This window comes from Pavona decussata, unplaced genomic scaffold, assembly GCF_977016875.1.
Source record: "Pavona decussata unplaced genomic scaffold, jaPavDecu1.1 SCAFFOLD_223, whole genome shotgun sequence".
In the NCBI taxonomy this organism is placed as follows: domain Eukaryota; kingdom Metazoa; phylum Cnidaria; class Anthozoa; order Scleractinia; family Agariciidae; genus Pavona; species Pavona decussata.
Window position 1 is genome coordinate 661114 of NW_028145628.1, and position 20832 is coordinate 681945.

Below are 20832 nucleotides of genomic sequence, written 5' to 3' on the forward strand. Positions count from 1 at the left end.
GTTGTGTCCATCTATTTACAATAACATGTTTAATCTTTGATTACCTGTACAGTTAATGTCGCGTCCACTCCATTTTCCAGAAGACAAACATGTTCTGGTAATATTTCCAGATGAACTGGTGTATCCGGTTTGACAAGAAAATGAGCAGTTTGATCCATAAATACTGGAACAAGGAACGGTTAACAACGTGGCTCTTGGTGGGGTGACCATTGTTTGACAGTTGATAACTATCAAAAGAAGTGAGGTGTATTACCATTTGATGAAATTGTACCTAACTGCTTTTAAAAAAACTGATGCTAAATTTCAAAAAAGGATGTATCCTTTCGTAAACATACCTTGACATGAAGGCGCAGAATTGTCCCAGAGTGCTGGAGGCCTGTTACCAGGGGCAACACAAGTTACTGTTGATGAACCATTTAACCGATAACCAATCGCACAAGAGAAGTTACACTTTGATCCATAATGAGTACCACAGCTACTCATACGCAAAGGGCCTCCGGAATCGATCACCATTAACGTACAATTGATAACTGAAAGAATACAAAGCCAGAAAAGAATTAAGACTTTTTATCACCGTGTTATGGTGGTCAGACCCGCTGCTATTTCGTACGTGTTCATAATATATTATTTTAAGTTGGTGTCAAGAGGTAAGATGACGACGATATCGTTATAGCGTCAAAACTATCAGCTAAGCAGCTAGAATGTCTTAAAACTTCAAAGCACCAATCAATCCATATTTTATGGAGATTGGACATTACATTGTCTCAAATAGCAAGGTAGAAGGTTGGAATTCCATGGAAAATTTCTTTAAGTAGAACGAAATTCGTCATTGGTGTATAAGACACAAAAAACAGTACAGTGTTCTGTATAAAATTATATATGAATTTGCCTTGGTATTTTTTCAGAAAGGATCGTAGAGATATAGAAGTTGCAAAGTGCATCTCGTAAGGTAATTCTTCATTCCAAGGTTTGCTTACCTAACACTTGAACTTGAAATGTGCAAGTGGCGCTATTTCCTGATTGGTCCACAGCAGTGTATATGATCACGTGAGTTCCTTGACTGAATATTTGAGGTGATTGGTAGTTTGATGTCACAGTAGGTGCGACTCCTGAGTTGTCAGTAGCAACAGGCTCGGTCCAATTCACTAAAGCTGTAAACTTATCTCGTTCAGCATATGCTAGTAGTGGACTCGCAGGACACGATAAACCAAATGATGGCGGCTGGGAGTCTAAAATTATAAAGAAAATAAAAGTAAGGCCTAGCGAAAGTATGGTTGAGCGCCATCCAAACAAATTAAAAAACATATTATAATAATTTCATCGGGCATTGCGGCGTATTTTGCGGGCTAAAATGGAAAATTCAGCGGGCTAAAATATATTTTAGCCCGCTGCTCTAAGCCAATGAGAAACAAGAACATAACGTAGCCAGCCAATCAGAACTGGAAACCATTCAACTGTTCGCGCCGTTTTCTTGCTTGTTTGAGTGGAAGCGCTGCCATCTGCAAAAAAATTGTTTTGAGTTACAAAATGGCTGAAAAACCTAACGAAGAAGCAAATTCCCAGTAGTTTCAGCTAGCTAGAGAAAAGGACTTACAGAAACTGGTGTACGATGGTGGAAATAATGCCTGTAGTAGCTCCATGGCCGGCGGCGAGGTGAAGGTAAACAGTTTGTCTTCGTCGAGCGAAAACCTGCTCAGTTTAGCACTTGCACAATTAATTTTAACACTTGCAAGTGACCATGTCTTCGCTGCTCACAAAATTCTGTTATTTTCCCTTTGAAAACTTAGAAGCAATGTTCTCTCGACAAATTTTGCGGTGTTCTGTTGAAGTTTAAAGCTTATGCGACAATGAATAGTTTTGAACAATGAAACAACTGTAAAATAAACGCCTGTCTTTGATTTCTTTTCTGAATGCCCTCTGAAATTATTATAATAGTAATAGAGTTGACGTTCTTGGGCGTAAATGTGTTTTTGGCCCTTCTTAGAACTCATTTTAGCCCTCGCCTGCGGCTCGGGCTAAAATGAGCCTGAGTCGGGCCAAAAACATATTTACGCCCGCGAACATCAACTCTATTGTTATAATAAAGTGGTGGTAAAGTTCCATCTATTTACAATAACATGTTTAATCGTTGATTACCTGTACAATTAATGTCGCTTCCACTCCATTGTCCAGAAGACAAACATGTTCTGGTAACATTTCCAGATGAACTGGTGTATCCGGTTTGACAAGAAAATGAGCAGTTTGATCCGTAAATACTGGAACAAGGAACGGTTAACAACGTGGCTCTTGGCGGGGTGACCATGGTTGGGCAGTTGATAACTATCAAAAAAAAAGTTTTGTATTACCATCTGTTGAAATTTTACCTGACTGCTTTTCTTTCTCTTAAATAAATCTTTTCACCTGTTTAAAACAAATTGCGCTATTTGGAGCCTTTTTCAACCAAATCATGACTTTTTAAACGCTGTAAAAGTTACGAAATCTAGTCATCATCTGTTCCATGACCAAGCTAGTAAGGGGCATGGGTCTATTCCTTACCTGACGTCACAAACTGATTTGCATTGTATTGCGTCTTTGTGCAAATGCAAGCAAAGCAGTTTGTGACGTCATGTAAGGAATAGACCCCCCCCCCAAAAAAGCTAATGCTAAATTTCAAAAAAGGATGTATTCTTTCGTAAACCTACCTTGGCATGAAGGCACAGGATTGTCCCATAATCCTGGAGGCCTGTTACCAGGGGCAACGCAAGTTACTGCTGAGGAACCATTCAGCTTATAGCCAATCACACAAGAGAAGTTACACATGGATCCATAATGATTGCCACAGCTACTCATGCGCAAAGGTCTTCCAGAATCAACCACCAATAACGTACAGTTGATAACTGAAAAGGAAGAAAAGAAGAGTATTTTCTGATTATCATATCTTGGAAGCCAGAATTATATTATGTTATCGGTGAATTATTGAAACAATGATGAATTATTTTTTAAGGAAGAATTTCATTCGCATCTTTTTACTCGTAATTGTTGTAAAAAGTGTTAAACAGATTGTTTTTCTGTATAAAAATATAAATAACTTTGCTTTGGTATTTTGCTAGAATGGATGTAAGAGGCAAAAAAGATGTTTAGAACACTTTATTCAGCCTGCAAAACTTTGGTTACCTAACACTTGAACTTTAAATGTGCAAGTGGCGTTATTTCCAGATTGGTCCAGAGCAGTGTATGTGATCACGTGAGTCCCTTGACTGAATCTTTGAGGTGATTGGTGGTTCGATGTCACAGTAGGTGCGACTCCTGAGTTGTCAGTAGCAACAGGCTCGGTCCAGTTCACTAAAGCTGTAAACTTGTCTCGTTCAGCATATGCTATTATCGGACTCCAACGACACGATAAACCAAACGTTGGTGGCTGAGAATCTGTATTACAAAAAAGGGCATAAGTAAGGCCAATAAAGAGAAATGTTGAAAATTAAACTATTTGGGGGTGCTTGTGGAATGTTTAAGTGCAAATTAACAATGCACATGGTAAGTTATGTGTAAGTTTATTTGCATAATGTTCTGAAATTTGATTAGAATACCTGTACAGATAATGTCGTTTCCACTCCACTGTCCAGAAGACAAACATGTTCTGGTAACATTTCCAGATGAACTGGTGTATCCGGTTTGACAAGAAAATGAGCAGTTTGATCCATAAGTATTAGGACAATCGACAGCCGACAACGTGGCTCTTGGCGGGGTGACCAATAGTGGACAGCTGATAACTTTCAAAGAAGAGTACTAGTGTTGAATTATCATCATTGAATTATCATTTGCTAACTGTTTTTATAGAACTGATGCTAAATGAAGGATGTATCCTTTCGTAAGTACTGGGACAAGGAAAGGTTAACAAGGAAGCTCTTGGTGGGATGACCATTGGTGGACAGCTTATAACTTTTAAAAGAAGAGTGTTGTATTACCATTTACTGGAATTATACCTAACGGCTTTTCATTAATTGAATATAAATTTAAAAAAAGGATGTATCTTTTCGTAAACTTACCTTGACATAAAGGCACAGGATTGTCCCAAAATCCTGGAGGCCTGTTACCAGGAGCAACGCAAGTGACTGTTGATGAGCCATTCAACCGATAACCAATCGCACAAGAGAAGTTACACTTAGATCCATAATGATTACCACAGCTACTCAGGCGCAAAGGGCCTCCAGAATCAACCACCAGAAAAGTACAGTTGATAACTGAAAAGGAAGAAAAGAAGTGTTCCTTTCGATTATCATATCTTTGGAAGCCAGAATTATATTATGTTATTGGTGAAACGTTGAAATAGTGATGAATTATTTTTTAAGAAATAATTTTTTCCGCATGTTATCACTCGTCATTGTTGTAAAAAGTATTAAACGGATTGGTTTGCTGTATAAAAATATAAATAACTTTGCTTTTCCTTTTTTGCTAGATTGGATCTGAGAGACAAAATAGATGTTAAGAACACTTTAAGCTATTTAGCCTGAAAAAACTTTGGTTACCTAACACTTTAACTTGAAATGTGCAAGTGGCGTTATTTCCTAATTGGTTATTTAAGGAGAATTTCTTCCCCATCTTGTCACTCGTCATTGTTGTAAAAAGTATTAAACGGATTGGTTTTCTGTATAAAAACATAAATAATTTTGTTTTGGTATTTTGATAGAAATGATCTAAGAGGCATAGAAGATGCAAAGAACACTTTAACCTACTTTAGCCCGCAAAAATTTGGTTACCTAACACTTGAACTTGAAATGTGCAAGTGGCGTTATTTCCAGATTGATCCACAGCAGTGTATATGATCACGTGAGTTCCTTGACTGAATCTTTGAGATGATTGGTAGTTTGACGTCACATTAGGTGCAACTCCTGAGTTGTCAGTAGCAACAGGCTCGGTCCAGTTCACTAAAGCTGAAAATTGGTCTTGTTCAGCATATGCTAGTAGTGGACTCGCAGGACACGATAAACCAAACGTTGGTGACTGAGAATCTGGAATTATAACAAAGATAAAAGTAGGGCTAAAATATGGTTGAGAGCATCCAAACAAATCAAGCAATATAATAAAGTTGTGGTAAGGTTGAAAATTTTCTTTCAATATGGTAAGTTATGTCCATCTATTTGTAACAACATGTTTGATCTTTGATTACCTGTACAGTTAATGTCGCTTCCACTCCATTGTCCAGAAGACAAACATGTTCTGGTAACATTTCCAGATGAACTGGTGTATCCGGTTTGACAAGAAAATGAGCAATTTGATCCGTAAATACTGGGACAAGGAACGGTTAACAACGTGGCTCTTAGCGGGGTGACCATCGGTAGACAGCTGATAACTATCAAAAGAAGAGTAGTGTATTACCAGTTGCTATCTTACGCGTGCACTTGTTATTGTATAACTGATATCAAATTATAATAAAAAATATTCTTCAGTAAACGTACCTTGACAAAAAGGCACAGCATTGTTCCACACTCCTGGAGGCCTGTTACCAGGGGCAACGCAAGTGACTGTTGATGAGCCATTTAACCGATAACCAATCGAACATGAGAAGTTACACTTTGATCCATAATGATTACCACAGCTACTCATACGCAAAGGGCCTCCAGAATCGATCACCAGTAACGTACAATTGATAACTGAAAGAATCAAAGGCAGAAAAGAATTTTAAAAGACTTTTTATCACCGTGTTTTGGTGGTCAGAACTGCCCAGTATTTCCTACGCGTCCATAATATATTATTTTAAGTTGGTGTCAAGATGTAAGATGATGACTGTATCGTTATAGCCTCAAAACTATCAGCTAAGTAGCTATGATGTCTTAAAACTTGAAAGCCCCATGCAATCCATATTTTATTGAGATTGGACCGTTACTGTCTCCAGTTGCAAGGTAAAAGTGTTGGAATTTCATGGAAGCCTTTTTTTTAAGTAGAACGAAAATCGTCATTGTTGTAAAAGGCACAATAAACAGTACAGTTTTTTGAATAAAATTATGTATAAATTTGTCTTGGTATTTTTTCACGGAAAGGATCTGACAGGTATAAAAGTTGCAAAGTGCATTTCGTCAGCTAATTTTTCATGCAAATTTTTCGCTACCTAACACGTGAACTTGAAATGTGCAACTGGCGTTATTTCCAGATTGGTCCACAGCAGTGTATGTGATCACGTGAGTTCCTTGACTGAATCTTTGAGGTGATTGGTAGTTCGATGTCACAGTAGGTGCAACTCCTGAGTTGTCTGTAGCAACGGGCTCGGTCCAGTTCACTAAAGCTGTAAACTTGTCTCGTTCAGCATATGCAAGTAGCAGACTCCCAGGACACGATACACCAAATGATGGTGGCTGAGAATCTGGAATTACAAACGAGGGTAAAAGTAACGCAAAAAAGTTTAATATATATTGCAAATAAGAATAAAACAAATCAAGAAAATAGCGTTTTTGAAATGTTTAATGAAAATTTACATTTAACGTAGAGATTAACCTTCAACTTTTTACCTAACACGCTTGATCTCTGATTACCTGTGCAGTTGATGTCATTTCCACTCCATTGTTCAGAAGACAAGCATGTTCTGGTAACATTTCCATATGAACTGGTGTATCCGGTTTGACAAGAAAATGAGCAGTTTGATCCATATGTACTGGGACAAGGAACGGTTAACAACGTGGCTCTTGGCGGGGTGATCATTTGTGGACAGCTGATAACTATCAAAAGAAGAGTTAACTGTATTACCATTTGCTGGAAATTTACCTACCTGTTTTAAATAACTGATTGTAAATTTCAAAAAAAGATGTATCCTTTCGTAAACCTACCTTGACATGAAGGCACAGGATTGTCCCAGAATGCTCGAGGCCTGTTACCAGGGGCAACGCAAGTGACTGTTGATGAGCCATTCAGACGATAACCAATGGCACAAGAGAAGTTACACTTGGATCCATAATGAGTACCACAGGTACTAATGCGCAAAGGGCCTCCAGAATCGATCACCAGTAACGTACAATTGATAACTGAAAGAATCAAAAGGGTTGGAATTTCATAGAAGCCTTTTTTAAGGAGAACGAAAATCGTCATTGTTGTATAAGGCACAATAAACAGTACAGTTTTCTGTATAAAATCATGTATAAATTTGTCTTGGTATTTTTTCACGAAAAGGATCTGAAAGGTACAGAAGTTGCACAGTGTATTTTGTAAGCTAATTTTCCTTGCAAAGTCTTCGTTACCTAACACTTGAACATGAAATTTGCAAGTGGCGTTATTTCCAGATTGATCAACAGCAGTGTATATGATCACGTGAGTTCCTTGAATGAATCTTTGAGGCGATTGGTAGTTTGACGTCACAGTAGGCGCGACTCCTGAGTTGTCAGTAGCAACAGGCTCGGTCCAGTTCACTAAAGCTGTAAACTTGTCTCGTTCAGCGTAAGCTAGTAGCGGACTCCCAGGACACGATAAACCAAACGTTGGTGACTGAGAATCTGGAATTATATAAAAATGTTAAAATAGGGCTGAAATATGGTTAAGGTAGTCCATACAAATCAAAAATTATAATAAAGTGGTAGTAAAGTAGTAAATTTCCTTTCAATAGGGTAAATTATGCCCATCTATTTACAATAACATGTTTGATCTTTGATTACCTGTACAGTTAATGTTGTTTCCACTCCATTGCCCAGTAGACAAACATGTTCTGGTGACATTTCCAGATGAACTGGTGTATCCAGTTTGACAAGAAAATGAACAGTTTGATCCGTAAATACTTGAACAAGGAACGGTTAACAACGTGGCTTTTGGCGGGGTGACAATTGGAGGGCAGTTGATAACTATCAAAAGAAGAGTGGTGTGTTACTATTTTGCTGGAATTTTACTCAACTGCTTTTTAATAAACTAATGCTAAATTTGAAAAAAGGATGTATCCTTTCGTAAACCTACCTTGACATGAAGGCACAGGATTGTCCCAGACTCCTGGAGGCCTGTTACCAGGAGCAACGCAAGTGACTGTTGATGAGCCATTCAATCGATAACCAATCGCACAAGAGAAGTTACACTTGGATCCATAATGATTACCACAGCTACCCATGCGCAAAGGGCTTCCAGAATCAACCAGTAATAACGTACAGTTGATAACTGAAAGAATCAAAGGCAGAAAATAAGAGAATTTTTATTATCATATCTTAGTGGGCAAAATTTAATTTCATACTTATAAGATAATGTAATGTCCAATGTCCCTAGAATAGTGAACTATCAGCTAACGAACTATTTAATGTTAAATTTAACAATACCGTTTTTATCTTACATCTTGAAACCATCATTCATTGAATATATTTTGGACATTGGACATTATATTATGTTACTGGTAAAAGGTTTAAATATTGATGAATTTTTTTTAAGAAAGAAGTTCTTCTGTTTCTTATCACTCGTCATTGTTGGTTTTCTGTATAAAAATATAAATTTCTTTGTTTACAATTAATATTTTACTAGAATGGATGTGAGAGGCATAGAAGATGTTGAGAACAATTTATGCTATTTAGCTTGCAAACCGTTGGTTACCTAACACTTCAACTTGAAATGTACAAGTGGCGTTATTTCCTGATTGGTCCACAGCAGTGTATGTGATCACGTGAAATCCTTGATTGAATCTTTGAAGTGATTGGTAGTTTGACGTCACTGTAGGTTCGACTCCTGAGTTGTCAATAGCAACAGGCTCCGTCCAATTCACTAAAGCTGTAAACTTGTCTCGTTCAGCATATGCTATGATTGGACTCCCAGGACACGATACACCAAACGTTGGTGGCTGAGAATCTGAATTACAAACAAAGACATAAGTAAGGCCAATAAAAAAAATTGAATCTCATCTTGGAAATAAAAAGAAAAAAATTAATTACGTGGTGCTTGTAGAATGTTTAAATGCAAATTAACACTGCACATGGCAAGTTATGTGTAAGTTTACTTGCATAATGGTCTAAAATTTGATTACCTGTACAGACAATGTCCTTTCCACTCCATTGTCCAGAAGACAAACATGTTCTGGTAACATTTCCAGATGAACTGGTGTATCCGGTTTGACAAGAAAATGAACAGTTTGATCCGTAAGTAATTGGACAAGGAACGGTTAACAACGTGGCTCTTGGAGGGGTGACCAGTGGTGGACAGCTGATAACTATCAAAAGAAGAGTAGCATTTTACTATTTGCTGGAATTATACCTAACTACTTTGAATAAACTGAGGCTAAATTTTAAAAAGTGATGTATTCTTTCGTAAACCTACCTTGACATGAAGGCACAGGATTGCCCCATAATCCTGGAGGCCTGTTACCAAGGGCAAGGCAAGTGACTGTTGATGAACCATTCAATCGATAACCAATCGCACAAGAGAAGTTACACTTTGATCCATAATGAGTACCACAGCTATTCATGCGTAAAGGGCTTCCAGAATCGATCACCAGTGATGTACAATTGATAACTGAAAGAATCAAGGGCAGAAACGGATCCATTTATCATACCTTGGAGACAAAAATTTTATTTCATACCTATAACAAAATATCATGTCGAGTGTTCGTAAATTACTATTTGAAGGAGGTTTCAAGATGTAAAATAACAACGTTATCTCATAGATGTTTAACTAATATGAAGCTCTGACCAGGCCAGCAAATTAACGTTAGAATATTAATGAAATCTTATATAATCTCTTTGGGGATTTTGAACACTCCGCATTGTGGTGAACTGTATTAACCTAAATAACTTTCAGTTGAGGGGCATAGAAGTTTTAAAGAGGAATTTGAGGTAGTCTATCCAGAAAAGGTTCGGTTACCTGACACTTTAATGGTAAATGAACAAGTGGCTCTATTTCCGGATTGGTCCACAGCAGTGTATGTGATCACGTGAGTTCCCTGACTGAATCTTTGAGGTGATTGGTAGTTTGACGTCACTGAAGGTGTGACTCCTGAGTTGTCAATAGCGACAGGCTTGGTCCAGTTCACTGAGGCTGAAAACTTGTTTTGATCAGCGTACGCTAGTAACGATTTCCCAGGACAAGGTACGATAAATGTTGGAGGTTGAATATCTGAAATGATACAGTTATGTGGTTATAATAGGAAAGCTTTTAAATGGACGGTCGTTTTTGTCATACTGAACAAGAAACAGACAGCTGGAAAGGTAAAATACTGCACTGACGTGTAAACGCACTAAATTATAGCCATGTGTCTGGTCTATTCACAGAAAAACCATAAAGGTTGTAACAATAGCGGCAATTAACAATAAAAGATATAATCTAACCTTATTTTCCAAGAAAAGAGAGTTCGAATCGAAAACTGTTAACATTAAGGCTGTATGACTGATGTGCATGAAATTAAATTACTGACTTCATTGATTCAAAAACTCATTAATAATTCATAAGTCCATTGACCTATCAAATGATACGATAATACAGCACGTGCGTGCAGTGACTTTATGTCGATAAACCTCCTCCTTGTTAGTATGCGGTGTTTTATCAGCTGATAAAACACTCCTCATTAGTATGCAGTGTTTTTCTCGTATGCTAATTTTCAACGTTCACAAAAGCATAATTGTTATGAACTCTATTGACACACGCTTTTCCAGGAATGCTTTTGAAGCCGTTCCGTGCCCGTTTTTTAAACATTACATGAAAACAAATGATGCGATATAACATGACATCACATGATATGGCATGAGTAAGATATTGCACACAAATACCTTCACATGAAGGAAGAGGGTTGTCCCAAGATCCTGGAGGCCTGTTACCAGGCGCAACGCATGTTACTATTGATGAACCATTTATTTGATAGCCAACCGCGCAAGAGAAGTTGCACTTGGATCCATAATGATTACTACAGCTGCTCATGCGCAAAGGACCTCCAGGGACTACCTTAAGCGATGTACAATTGATAACTGAAAAATCAAAGGCAGAAATAAAATAAAGGCATATATTTTTATTATCTTTTATTGGTGGTCAGTACTTAACGAAATTTTGATGTTAAGATGGTGATAATTTTAACGCTTGACGAATTGGGACGAGGCTGATTATAAAGTGATTTTGCCATCCTTTTTCACAGGGTTGAACAGTTCGAAAGAAATCTTGGTTACTTCACATCCATTGCTAAGAATTCTGATTGCTCATTACCTGAGAAGTTTTCCATGATATTCAAATATTTGGAAAATTTCGTGCTAAGTTTGCAGCAAAAAACAGTACAAACTTACTCCGTGATATCCCATGATATGTTTAACATGTGACTGAGCACACAATTGTAAAATGGGCTATTGCAAATGGAAGAATGACGAACGGAAACAAGTGGACAAATGTTCAATGTTACCTATTACTTTGACTGTAATGGTACAGGAAGCCATATTTCCTGATTGGTCCACAGCAGTGTATGTGATCACGTGTGTTCCTTGATTGAACCTTTGAGGTGATTGGTAGTTTGACGTCACAGTAGGTGCGACTCCTGAGTTGTCAGTAGCAACAGGCTCGGTCCAGTTCACTAAAGCTGAAAACTTCTCTTGCTCCGCATACGCTACAAATGGACTCTGAGGGCAGGATACACCAAACGATGGTGACTGAGAATCTGAAATAATAAAATCATATAAAAGTAATTTACATCTATCAAGACTGGGCTTTTTTCGTCTTCTGTGGCCGAGCAGCGCAATCCTCCCCCCTCCATAACTCCGATACTACTGAAGCTATGACAATGCAACTTGTTTAACAAATAGCTCGCCCAAAGATGTTTCCTTTGAGGTCCACAAAGAGACGTCATGACGTCATATGACGAGGAAATTACTTCAAATTGCCAAAGGGCGGCCATCTTAGATCCGCCATCTTGTATTTCTGGATTTCCCCAAAACTTAAGGTGGCCGAACACAGTTTGCGCGCGCTTTACAGATTCTGTTAGTGATGCTATTAAGCGTGCGCTAGGGTTGTGGTACGCAAATACGGCGGTCGATTAAGTGATCCCTCAATTTCACATGAAATGGATAATAAGGTTAAGTTTTGATCCTAAATAACTAAGTTTCTTGTTTCTGGACTCTTTTTCTTTTCTTTCCGAGCAAAAAAGTCGTTCACCAAGACCTTTTGCATGCTTTTCGTCTTTGCCATGAAACCCAATTAAAGCCACGCATGCGCATTTGACCCAAAAATTGTGACTGGGTGTTTTCGTGGAAATGAACTGTTTTCTAAGGAACCGCTCATTAGAATTTCGTGACATTTGGCATGAAAATAGTTCCCTAAAAGCGTAACTCGCCTACAAAGAGAAACCTTAATCTAACAGAGGGTATCTTCACAAAACATTAAAATGCAAAATCAATATTTACAGGAGATCTCTCTGTTAAAATTACATGAAAGTAGTGCAACTGTGTCAGTGTTTTGTGAGTTTTTCTGGATACAAAAAATGGAAAAAATCTAATGAGTACATTTTCTAAAAATAAAGGAAACCTACTGTTTATGGACGTCTAATAGTTCGCTGTGTTGCCATGGAAACTGTGCTTAGCTCAACAAGACGAACGAAAATACATTCCTTCCTAGTTAGTCTTACACCATACCAATTTTTGGCGTCCAGGAGTACATAGTTTCCAAATAACGTCTTCTAACACCTGTACACTAAAAAACTGTATTCGGCCACCTTAAGTAAACCGCCAAAATTGAACGGAAAGTAGTCAAACCCAGTAGAAAAACACCAAATGAAACAAAAACATGAAATTCGTTGTAAGAAAAGTATTTTTTTTAAATTTAAAACAATAATATTCCATTTTTTGAAAAACCTGTCAGTCATTGGTTGCCATGGTAACATATACACTAAACGACCACATCAAATTGCTCCAAGATAAATTTATGAAAAAGTGACGAAGTTTCAAGGCGTTTGCCGGAATGTTTAGAAAGCTATTCAGCACGCTTAATAGCATCACTAACAGAATCTGTAAAGCGCGCGCAAACTGTGTTCGGCCACCTTAAGTATCCGCAAGCAGCCTCCCGTGGATGGGGCTAAAAAGTGTCAGTGAAAGGCAATGATCCTATCATTGGAAAATTAAACTGCCTTGTCTCTTTCCAAGAAAAAATTATTCACATGTTGTCAGTTTACAATTTTTTTAAAGTTACAGGTGTGTGGGCCTAGAAGAAATTTGACTTAGTCAAAGTACGGTCTTGACGTGTGATTACCTGTACAGTTTATCTCATTTCCAGTCCATTTTCCAGACGACGAACACACTCTTGTGACATTTCCAGATGAACTGGTATATCCAGGTTGGCAGGAATACAAACAACTTGATCCATAGACATTGGTACAAGAAGGGGTAAGTAGTGTGGCTTTTGGTGGGGTGACCAACGAAGGGCAGGAATTAGCTGAAAGGCGATGACAAGAGACTCTACATGATTGTGCGTACCAATTATGTCAAAAGAGTGTTACAGGAAAACAGTCATTCAACACTGTCATCATGAGGTGGGCGAATCCATAAAGAGTAAATTTAACAAACTACCCTATTTTAGAATGATGTATGATTCAATAAGTGGCAAGTAACCTAGTTTAATGGCCTAAGCTCCCATGAGTCTCCTGTAGCTCAGTGGTACGGCATCCGAACTAGCAATCGGAAGGTCTTAGGTTCGACTACTGATAAAAGGACTCGGAATGTTTTCCGAGTATGCCCTTGTCACTTATTGAATAATATGTCATTCTCATTTCTTCGCCAGGCCTGAAAATATTCCATCACATTTATTCCATTACCCTATTCTAGTATTCAAATCAACTTGTAGGATATATATAGAGCTTTACTTTCACAGGGTCTCCTAATAACTACTGATTACCTTGGCAAATGAAATTTTGGCCACTCCAGCTTCCATTTTCCAGACATCTTCTTGTTGAAGAGCCAACAGCGTTAAATCCGGGAAAACAGGAAAACTGACAAACCGTGTTGTAAGTTTCCGTTATTGTTCCTGTGCAGCCTTGACGGACGCCATTGGATGGTTCAGGTAGGGCTGAACATGTGACAGCTGTAGGAGAGTTTCAGTTACTCAGCATATTTTAGATAAAATAATTAGGATATTAAAGCGTTTTCACTACTATTTTACCAAATGAATTTAAGTTTAAGCACAGACTTCTTTGAAGAAGTACATTCATATCGAAATTTGGTCTCTGTCGTGCGCATGCGCTTAATTTCTTTAACTTGGTTCGACTATTTCTTCAAATAACACATTTTGTACTTATGACCGTTACAGTAGAAGTTTTCATTAAGTGTGTCTGTTATAGATGATAACTAGCTCCCTATTACCTTTGCTTTTCATAATCATGTCATTAGCTGCTGCTAAATCAACAACAGATCTCACCAGTACACTGTGTTTGTATTCCAGTCCAAGCTCCATCGTTTTTACATGTCCGTACGCTTGTTCCACTTAATAAGTACCCCTTGTCACAAGAGAATTGACAGGTTTGTCCTGGTACATTTATGCAAGGCTTTAGACTACCATGGGCTGGCGCAAACAGCTGTGGACAGCGGTTTACTATATCATGAAGCAAAATTAAATAGGAAGTGATTAAAAGAGCTATCTACTTTGGCTTACAAAAAAAGTAACATCAGCATATCCAGCGAGACAGTATGACTATTTTTTTTGGGGGGGGGGGGGGGGGAGGGAGGGGGGTTGAACACGCGCAGTTGTTAACGTGGGTAAAATCAGCCTCAACCAGAAAGGGAGCACAAGTGTTAGTCCACCCATTGTTTCAAGACGCATTCCAGCCAATGCGATCTGGATGTTCACTACTGGGCCCAGTTGTTCAAAGTCCGATTAAGTTAATCCTAGATTATCTGGAACTTTGATTAGAGTTTAATTACTTATCAATAAAGATTCTCCAAAAGATTTTTGTCCCTCAGTTTTGACTTAGACTTTTCTTAACCTTTAGCTTGAAATTAGCCTTTTAAACCATGTTAAACGAGCGAGATAAAAACTTCGACTAACTTTAAATCTTGGATAAGCGTTAATCGCCTTTCGAACAACTGGGCCCAGGTCCAAATTTGCTGTGAAAAAGAAGTAACATCAGCATAGCATTAAGAAATGGTGCCATTAAGGTTTTAGTGGAAACAGGGCGCTTGGTGGAAATTGATTGTCCGTAAAACAAAGACAACGTTTGACTCAATTGGGACGAAGTTTTCTCAGATGTATTAATTTTACGAAGACTCAAGTCTTACCTCCTTGGCAGGTAAACTGGTCACCAGGTTTCAGTTGCACTCCCTCTGGACAAAAGCATCGATGGCCAGTTGGGTTTGGAAGGCAAATGTGACTGCATCCTCCATTCAAGTTTGAACAGCTGGTGGATCCTGAAATTAGGCAGAGCAATACCATCAGAAGCAGACATTGTTAAAAAGGTGCATGGTAAGTGGAGGGCAAAGTTAAGTACATTTTGAAATCAAATCAACCTTATATATTAATAACGACTCGATTCGTAGTTAGATTGATGTCAAGAAGTATAAAATAAAAGGGAAACGTGTATAAATATGATTGGATGAAGATCGTCATGATCAGAATTGTCGCAATTAATAGCACACACTACTTTCAGAAGTCAGTCGGTGGAATTTTTTTAGTGAAATTTAGAACATTACCACAGCGAACACATGGTTTGATCTAACGATATCGTAAAACTGACGTTTCGAGCCTTAGCCCTTGGACAGAGGCCACACCCCTATCGACGCCTCACCATTGTTTATTTAAAAGCTTGTTATAAGGGTTTGTTATGTTGCTGCGATTTGACCAATACCCTATAATCCAATCCCCTCGGAAACTTTGCATTCAAGACAAATATCTTCAGGTTGGGGGAAGCCGGTGATCGAAATATTGTTCAGAAAAACAAACCTGAGGGAAAGTAGATGTTTTTTGAATAGCCTACTTTAAAACATTTGTCTTCAATTACCAGTCGATCAGTATGGTTTTGTTTCTGTTACCAAATAATGATCCTATTTCTTTTTCGTAAGTTCACATTTAGAAAGGATAGTTAAAGCACGCGTACCAGTAGTGATTGTCCTGGAGTCGTAAATGTGAATTTCCATTGGGCGTCCCATTCCACGGATTAGCACTTCACTGATAGAAGACGTCATGTTGTACTTGTGGATACTCTTTGTACTCCAGTCTGACCAGAACAGCGCGTCTTCACACAAGGCCAGACCAAATGGATGATGATAAGTGGCAGATGTCAAACGCAGTATAAGAACACGGTTGTTGCCTTGGAGGTCCACTCTTTCGATCTTATCGAGTCGTGCATCGCACCAATATAGCAGCTTATTTTTGAAATCCAGTGCTAGTGAGTTAACCCATACCAGCCCTAAACTAACAAGTGTCGTCCTGGCTGTGCCGTCCATGTTAGCTTGTTCAATCTTCGGCGAGTATCCCCAATCGCTCCAATACATCTTTCTAAAATTCGGAAAATGATACATATATGGAACTTGAGGTATTTAAGGGACACATTTTTTAGTGTTAGTCGACGAAACTTGATCCAATACGTACTATATGACCAGTATCAGCACGTTTACTAATGCGCATGTTTATATAAAAGGTTTTCTGCGCACATGTAAACATCAAGTGCACCTCGAACTAAATCATATCTGACGATGGTAAGACTCTCTGCAGACGTAATTAGTGGCATGGTAAAATATCATTTATATCGTTTGCTCTAGACTGTTTGTCTTGTGATACAGCCAATCAGTATCACAAAGCTACGTTTCGCTACATATTGGTAAAGTCTTTATTAGGTCAAGCAGGCGAATATAATTTGCTGCAAGATGGTTGTCTGGGATTGGTGGACTATTTATTGTACTGAATGGAATTCGGGAGCCCTGTGAGGAGTCGCACTAGTTTTGCTGAGGCTGATATTACGTTATACTAGCAGACAAATGAGGCTCTCCCACATGATTGGCTGTTATGTCACATGACAGGCCACCATTGGATTAAAAAATATGTGCCTAGACTAAAATTGGTCAATGTATCGACATAAATAACATCATGCCTTGACTTGATGTTTAGTTTTAACTTCGTGTTCTGCTTTTCAAGGGACCATATTGGAACAGCGATTAATTTAATTACATTTTGTCATCATTGTGCGCAATCATCATGATGAACAACAATACCCATTCTACGATCAAAATAATTTATAAATGTGATATACATTTCTTGATTACCTTGCCTCGATATCGAGGATTATAGCTCTAGGCCAGCCAACGTTTAATGTGACAAGGCTCGTCCGAAATGATCCGTCCAACCGCGATACTTCAATTTTACTAGTACCGGCATCAGTCCAATACAGATTCCTCCCAATCCAATCGACTGCCACTCCATCAGGAGTCACCACATTGTCTTTTGCGATGACTTCAAGACCCGAACCATTTGGATATGCCCTGCTTATTAGCTCCAAGGTGACATCCGTCCAGTACACTTTACCCTCGACTGGATCGTAATCAACAGCAACTGGCCTTGAGATGTTGTTCCTTATCTCCAGTGGTTCACATGGAGTGTCTGGTACAGCCAGAGAAACCTTGTAAATTTCAGCAGTATTCGCTTCAGCAAAGATCATGTACTGGTCTGAGCTCTTGCGGTAGAAAGTGTCTGGAACAAATAAGAAACGTTCGTCTATAATAATCATATTTCCAATTTGCACCCTAAACATCTCAAATCTGCAGTCGAACCACACTGAAATCTCTTACTCGGCTACTTTTCCTTGGCATCAAATGTGTGTGTTTTCGCATGGACATTGAAACTTAAAAGTTTTATTCAAATCACTATTTTTAAACCTCTCGTTAATGCCTTCTATGTCACTACGATTCCTGGCAATTTGGGTGGTCGTTTCCGCGACGTTCGTTTAAGGAACATTATCCATGTCTGACATGACTTTGTTTTTATTAAAGTTAATTAACACTTTTAATGTCCTTAATGCTCTTTTAATTTTTGTAAGGTATAATGACCATTCCAAGCAATACAATGGTGAAGCAAATCTTTTCCAGTATAGCATGCTCAGCGACTGATATGTAACGCACGAAGTGTTTTTTCACTTAACAAGAAGCCAAGATCTTACCAATTAATATGCGTCTGTCATTATTTGTCTGTCTCAAACGTTCAATATCTAATAATGATGATCACTTTGTTAAGACATTTTAAACCACACATGCACACTCACCATAATCACACGTCTTCCCATTAGGCTTGAGTCCAATACCTGTTGGGCATGCGCACTGGTATCCCCCATGTGGCTTGAGTAGACACAAATCACTGCAGAGCCCATTGTTAGTTGCACAAGGATGAGAACCTTGTAAGTTTGAATGAAAGTACCACAGTTAAACTTAAAGCTTAGATGAATCTTGTAATTTTTCAACCATGTTTAAAACAAAAATTCTGGAAATAGAATGATCTTGAAATGTATACCTCTCCGCTGTAGCATGCAATAAGCAGCTGAAGGCTGCGTGTTTCGTTGTATCATTCATTTCATTGGTTCACTATCATAGCATGCTTCTAGGATGTTGAAGACATTCCTAAGTGTTAATGCTTGTGGAACTTCCAAAAATACTGAATCAATCAATCAATCAATCAATCAATCAATCAATCAATCAATCAATCAATCAATCAATCAATCAACAAAGCATACATGGCATTTGTGGAAGAGAATCAAAGTTCTTTGTACACTTAATCTTTCTTTCAACTTTTTGTTGTATTTTTTGTTGTCTTATTTGTTTCTTTGGTTAGTAAAAAGGTGCATTTGGTCATTTTGGCATGAAAAATGTGCTACAGAAATAATTAATTTTCATTGTGATTAGCTAGAAAGAGTTTTCATTCACGGATCGAAACTAAAACTTTCTGCACCTGATGCGACAGATGAATCATACAAGTGGATATCCATCGGCTTTTTAAGACCTGTAACAATCATCTCTCTGTTCCCATTGCTCAAATCAAGACGTGTGATACTCTTCTTATTCCAATCAGTCCAGTATAGCATGCTCTGATACACTGTCAGGCCAAACGGATGGATATCAGCTGCAGATGACAGAATCAACCGCCTGTTGCCTCCATTGAGATCAGAGACTTCTATCTTGTCCAGTTTAGCATCAGCCCAGTACAGGAGGTTAGTGGTTTCGTCAATAGTGAGTCCATTTGGCCAGCCAAGGTTTCCTGTTACAATGCTTCTCCTTGATGCGCCGTCCATGTCTGCCTTTTCGATCTTTGGATTGGATCCCCAGTCAGTCCAGTACATCATGCTAATTAAGTGGAGACATTTATGTGTAAAATGGAAAAACCCAAACAAACAAACAAACAAACAAACAGAGGAACAAAAAAAACCGCCACAAGAAAGTACTGTGCGGGATCGATGCCTTTTTAGGATTCCATGCAAAAACTCTGTACAGCAATGGGCTACATAACACTTCTTCTTCTTTCTTCTGTAGCGCTGCGTCGGTTTTTTTTTATGAACAGGAGTTAATATAAGATAATTTGATCACCGTAAAGGGATCCGAGTGCTGGCGTTTAGAGCGCTAGCCCTTTGCCAGAGCAACTTAGAACGGATTCGCTTTGACGAAAGGCTAAACGCTCGAAACGTCAGCACTTGAATCTCTTTACGGTGGCCAAATTACCCTATCCACTCTGTTAATAAAACCAATCTTAATAATAATAATAATAATAATAATAATAATAATAATAATAATAATAATAATAATAACAATAATAATAATAATAATAATAATAATAATAATAATAGAATTTGCTTGTTTATTGCCAAACTTTTAAATGACACTTCTTTTCTTTACCACATTTCAACTTACCCATTCCTCTCATCAAGTACAATCGCTCTGGGTTCATCAAGTCCGTCCTTAATTAGCACTTTTCTTTTCGTTCCATCAAGTCGAGCTACTTCAATCCGATTGGTTCCTGTATCTGACCAATAGAAGTTTCGACCCACTTTATCAATAGCTAAGCCGTCGGGTACGTTCACGTTACAGCGAAACAAGATCTTGAGCGACGTTGCATTAGAAAAGGCGCTGATAATAAGACCTTGTTTCACGTCAGTCCAATAAACGCGATCTTCAGCAGGGTCAAAGTCCAGAGCTATAGGGCGTTGATTTCCACGATGGTTGATCAAAATTTTGCCGTAGAAATAGTTGACGTCCAGTGAAATCATATTAGTGGACTTGCCATCCGCGTCAGTAAATAAGAGGAACTTCTTTAATTCTGCATTGGAAACGATAAACGTTAAACGAGATTATGTTGGAGTTCAGTTAAATTTCACTAATCACTTATAACGTATAATCAGGTTGCTAGCGGGGATAACCTCTTATAATACGAAGAAGACACTGATAAGATGACAAGAATTGGAAGAATTGACAAGAGTGTTTATGAGTTGATCCTTTTTTAAAATGATAACCCAACCTAGTATGGGTACGTAAGGGGGAACTATTCAATTTTTCGCGTGATAGGTTGTCATCTTACTTGATTTCTTACAGTTTCTCGTAAAGAAACATCCAAAGAAGATCATTTTAAAGAAGCTCTTCGGTGGAATCGAATTCATGAACCTGAATTCTCAGAGAGGGATTGGGGTCAAATCATTGCTGCAGGGTTGTCTTGCTCAAGTTGAATGTCTACATCAAACATCAAACGATGACATTGGGAAAGAGGAAGAGTACATATTAAAGAAACAATACTACGAAAAAGACTGCAAGAGATTAAAAAAAAAGCACTTACTATCCTCACATGTCCTCCCATCTTGCTTCACTGCCAAGCCACCAGGGCAAACGCACACGTGACCAGATGACGTTACCACACAGAAATGGCTACATCCTCCATTGTTTACAGCACACTGATTTGAAACTTTTTAAGACACAAAGCATTATTAGG

General features: G+C 38.3%; 1 protein-coding gene across 12 annotated transcripts in view; it reads right to left on the reverse strand.

Moving 5' to 3' along the window:
* LOC146459014 (CUB and sushi domain-containing protein 2-like) overlaps positions 1-20832 on the reverse strand; it is a 48228-nt gene that overhangs the window by 21066 nt on the left and 6330 nt on the right. Inside the window, exons 5-37 of one of the 12 annotated variants that reach the window (XM_085089843.1) lie at positions 20680-20805; positions 19764-20169; positions 18811-19202; positions 18131-18259; positions 17139-17562; positions 15974-16374; positions 15159-15287; positions 14302-14475; positions 13783-13968; positions 13141-13323; positions 11306-11557; positions 10689-10883; positions 9787-10038; positions 9244-9438; positions 8954-9136; positions 8527-8778; positions 7909-8103; positions 7617-7799; positions 7206-7457; positions 6798-6992; positions 6507-6689; positions 6086-6337; positions 5436-5630; positions 5147-5329; positions 4737-4988; positions 4026-4220; positions 3567-3749; positions 3154-3405; positions 2682-2876; positions 2137-2319; positions 978-1229; positions 336-530; positions 45-227 (exon numbers count right to left, since the gene is read on the reverse strand). In XM_085089843.1, the coding sequence (XP_084945969.1) occupies positions 45-227; positions 336-530; positions 978-1229; positions 2137-2319; positions 2682-2876; positions 3154-3405; positions 3567-3749; positions 4026-4220; positions 4737-4988; positions 5147-5329; positions 5436-5630; positions 6086-6337; positions 6507-6689; positions 6798-6992; positions 7206-7457; positions 7617-7799; positions 7909-8103; positions 8527-8778; positions 8954-9136; positions 9244-9438; positions 9787-10038; positions 10689-10883; positions 11306-11557; positions 13141-13323; positions 13783-13968; positions 14302-14475; positions 15159-15287; positions 15974-16374; positions 17139-17562; positions 18131-18259; positions 18811-19202; positions 19764-20169; positions 20680-20805 (7407 nt within the window). Of the gene's footprint in view, positions 1-44; positions 228-335; positions 531-977; positions 1230-2136; positions 2320-2681; positions 2877-3153; positions 3406-3566; positions 3750-4025; positions 4221-4736; positions 4989-5146; positions 5330-5435; positions 5631-6085; positions 6338-6506; positions 6690-6797; positions 6993-7205; positions 7458-7616; positions 7800-7908; positions 8104-8526; positions 8779-8953; positions 9137-9243; positions 9439-9786; positions 10039-10688; positions 10884-11305; positions 11558-13140; positions 13324-13782; positions 13969-14301; positions 14476-15158; positions 15288-15967; positions 16375-17138; positions 17563-18130; positions 18260-18810; positions 19203-19763; positions 20170-20679; positions 20806-20832 lie in introns of all 12 variants that reach the window. The other 11 variants (XM_085089844.1, XM_085089852.1, XM_085089854.1 and 8 more) reach the window with 11 other exon arrangements.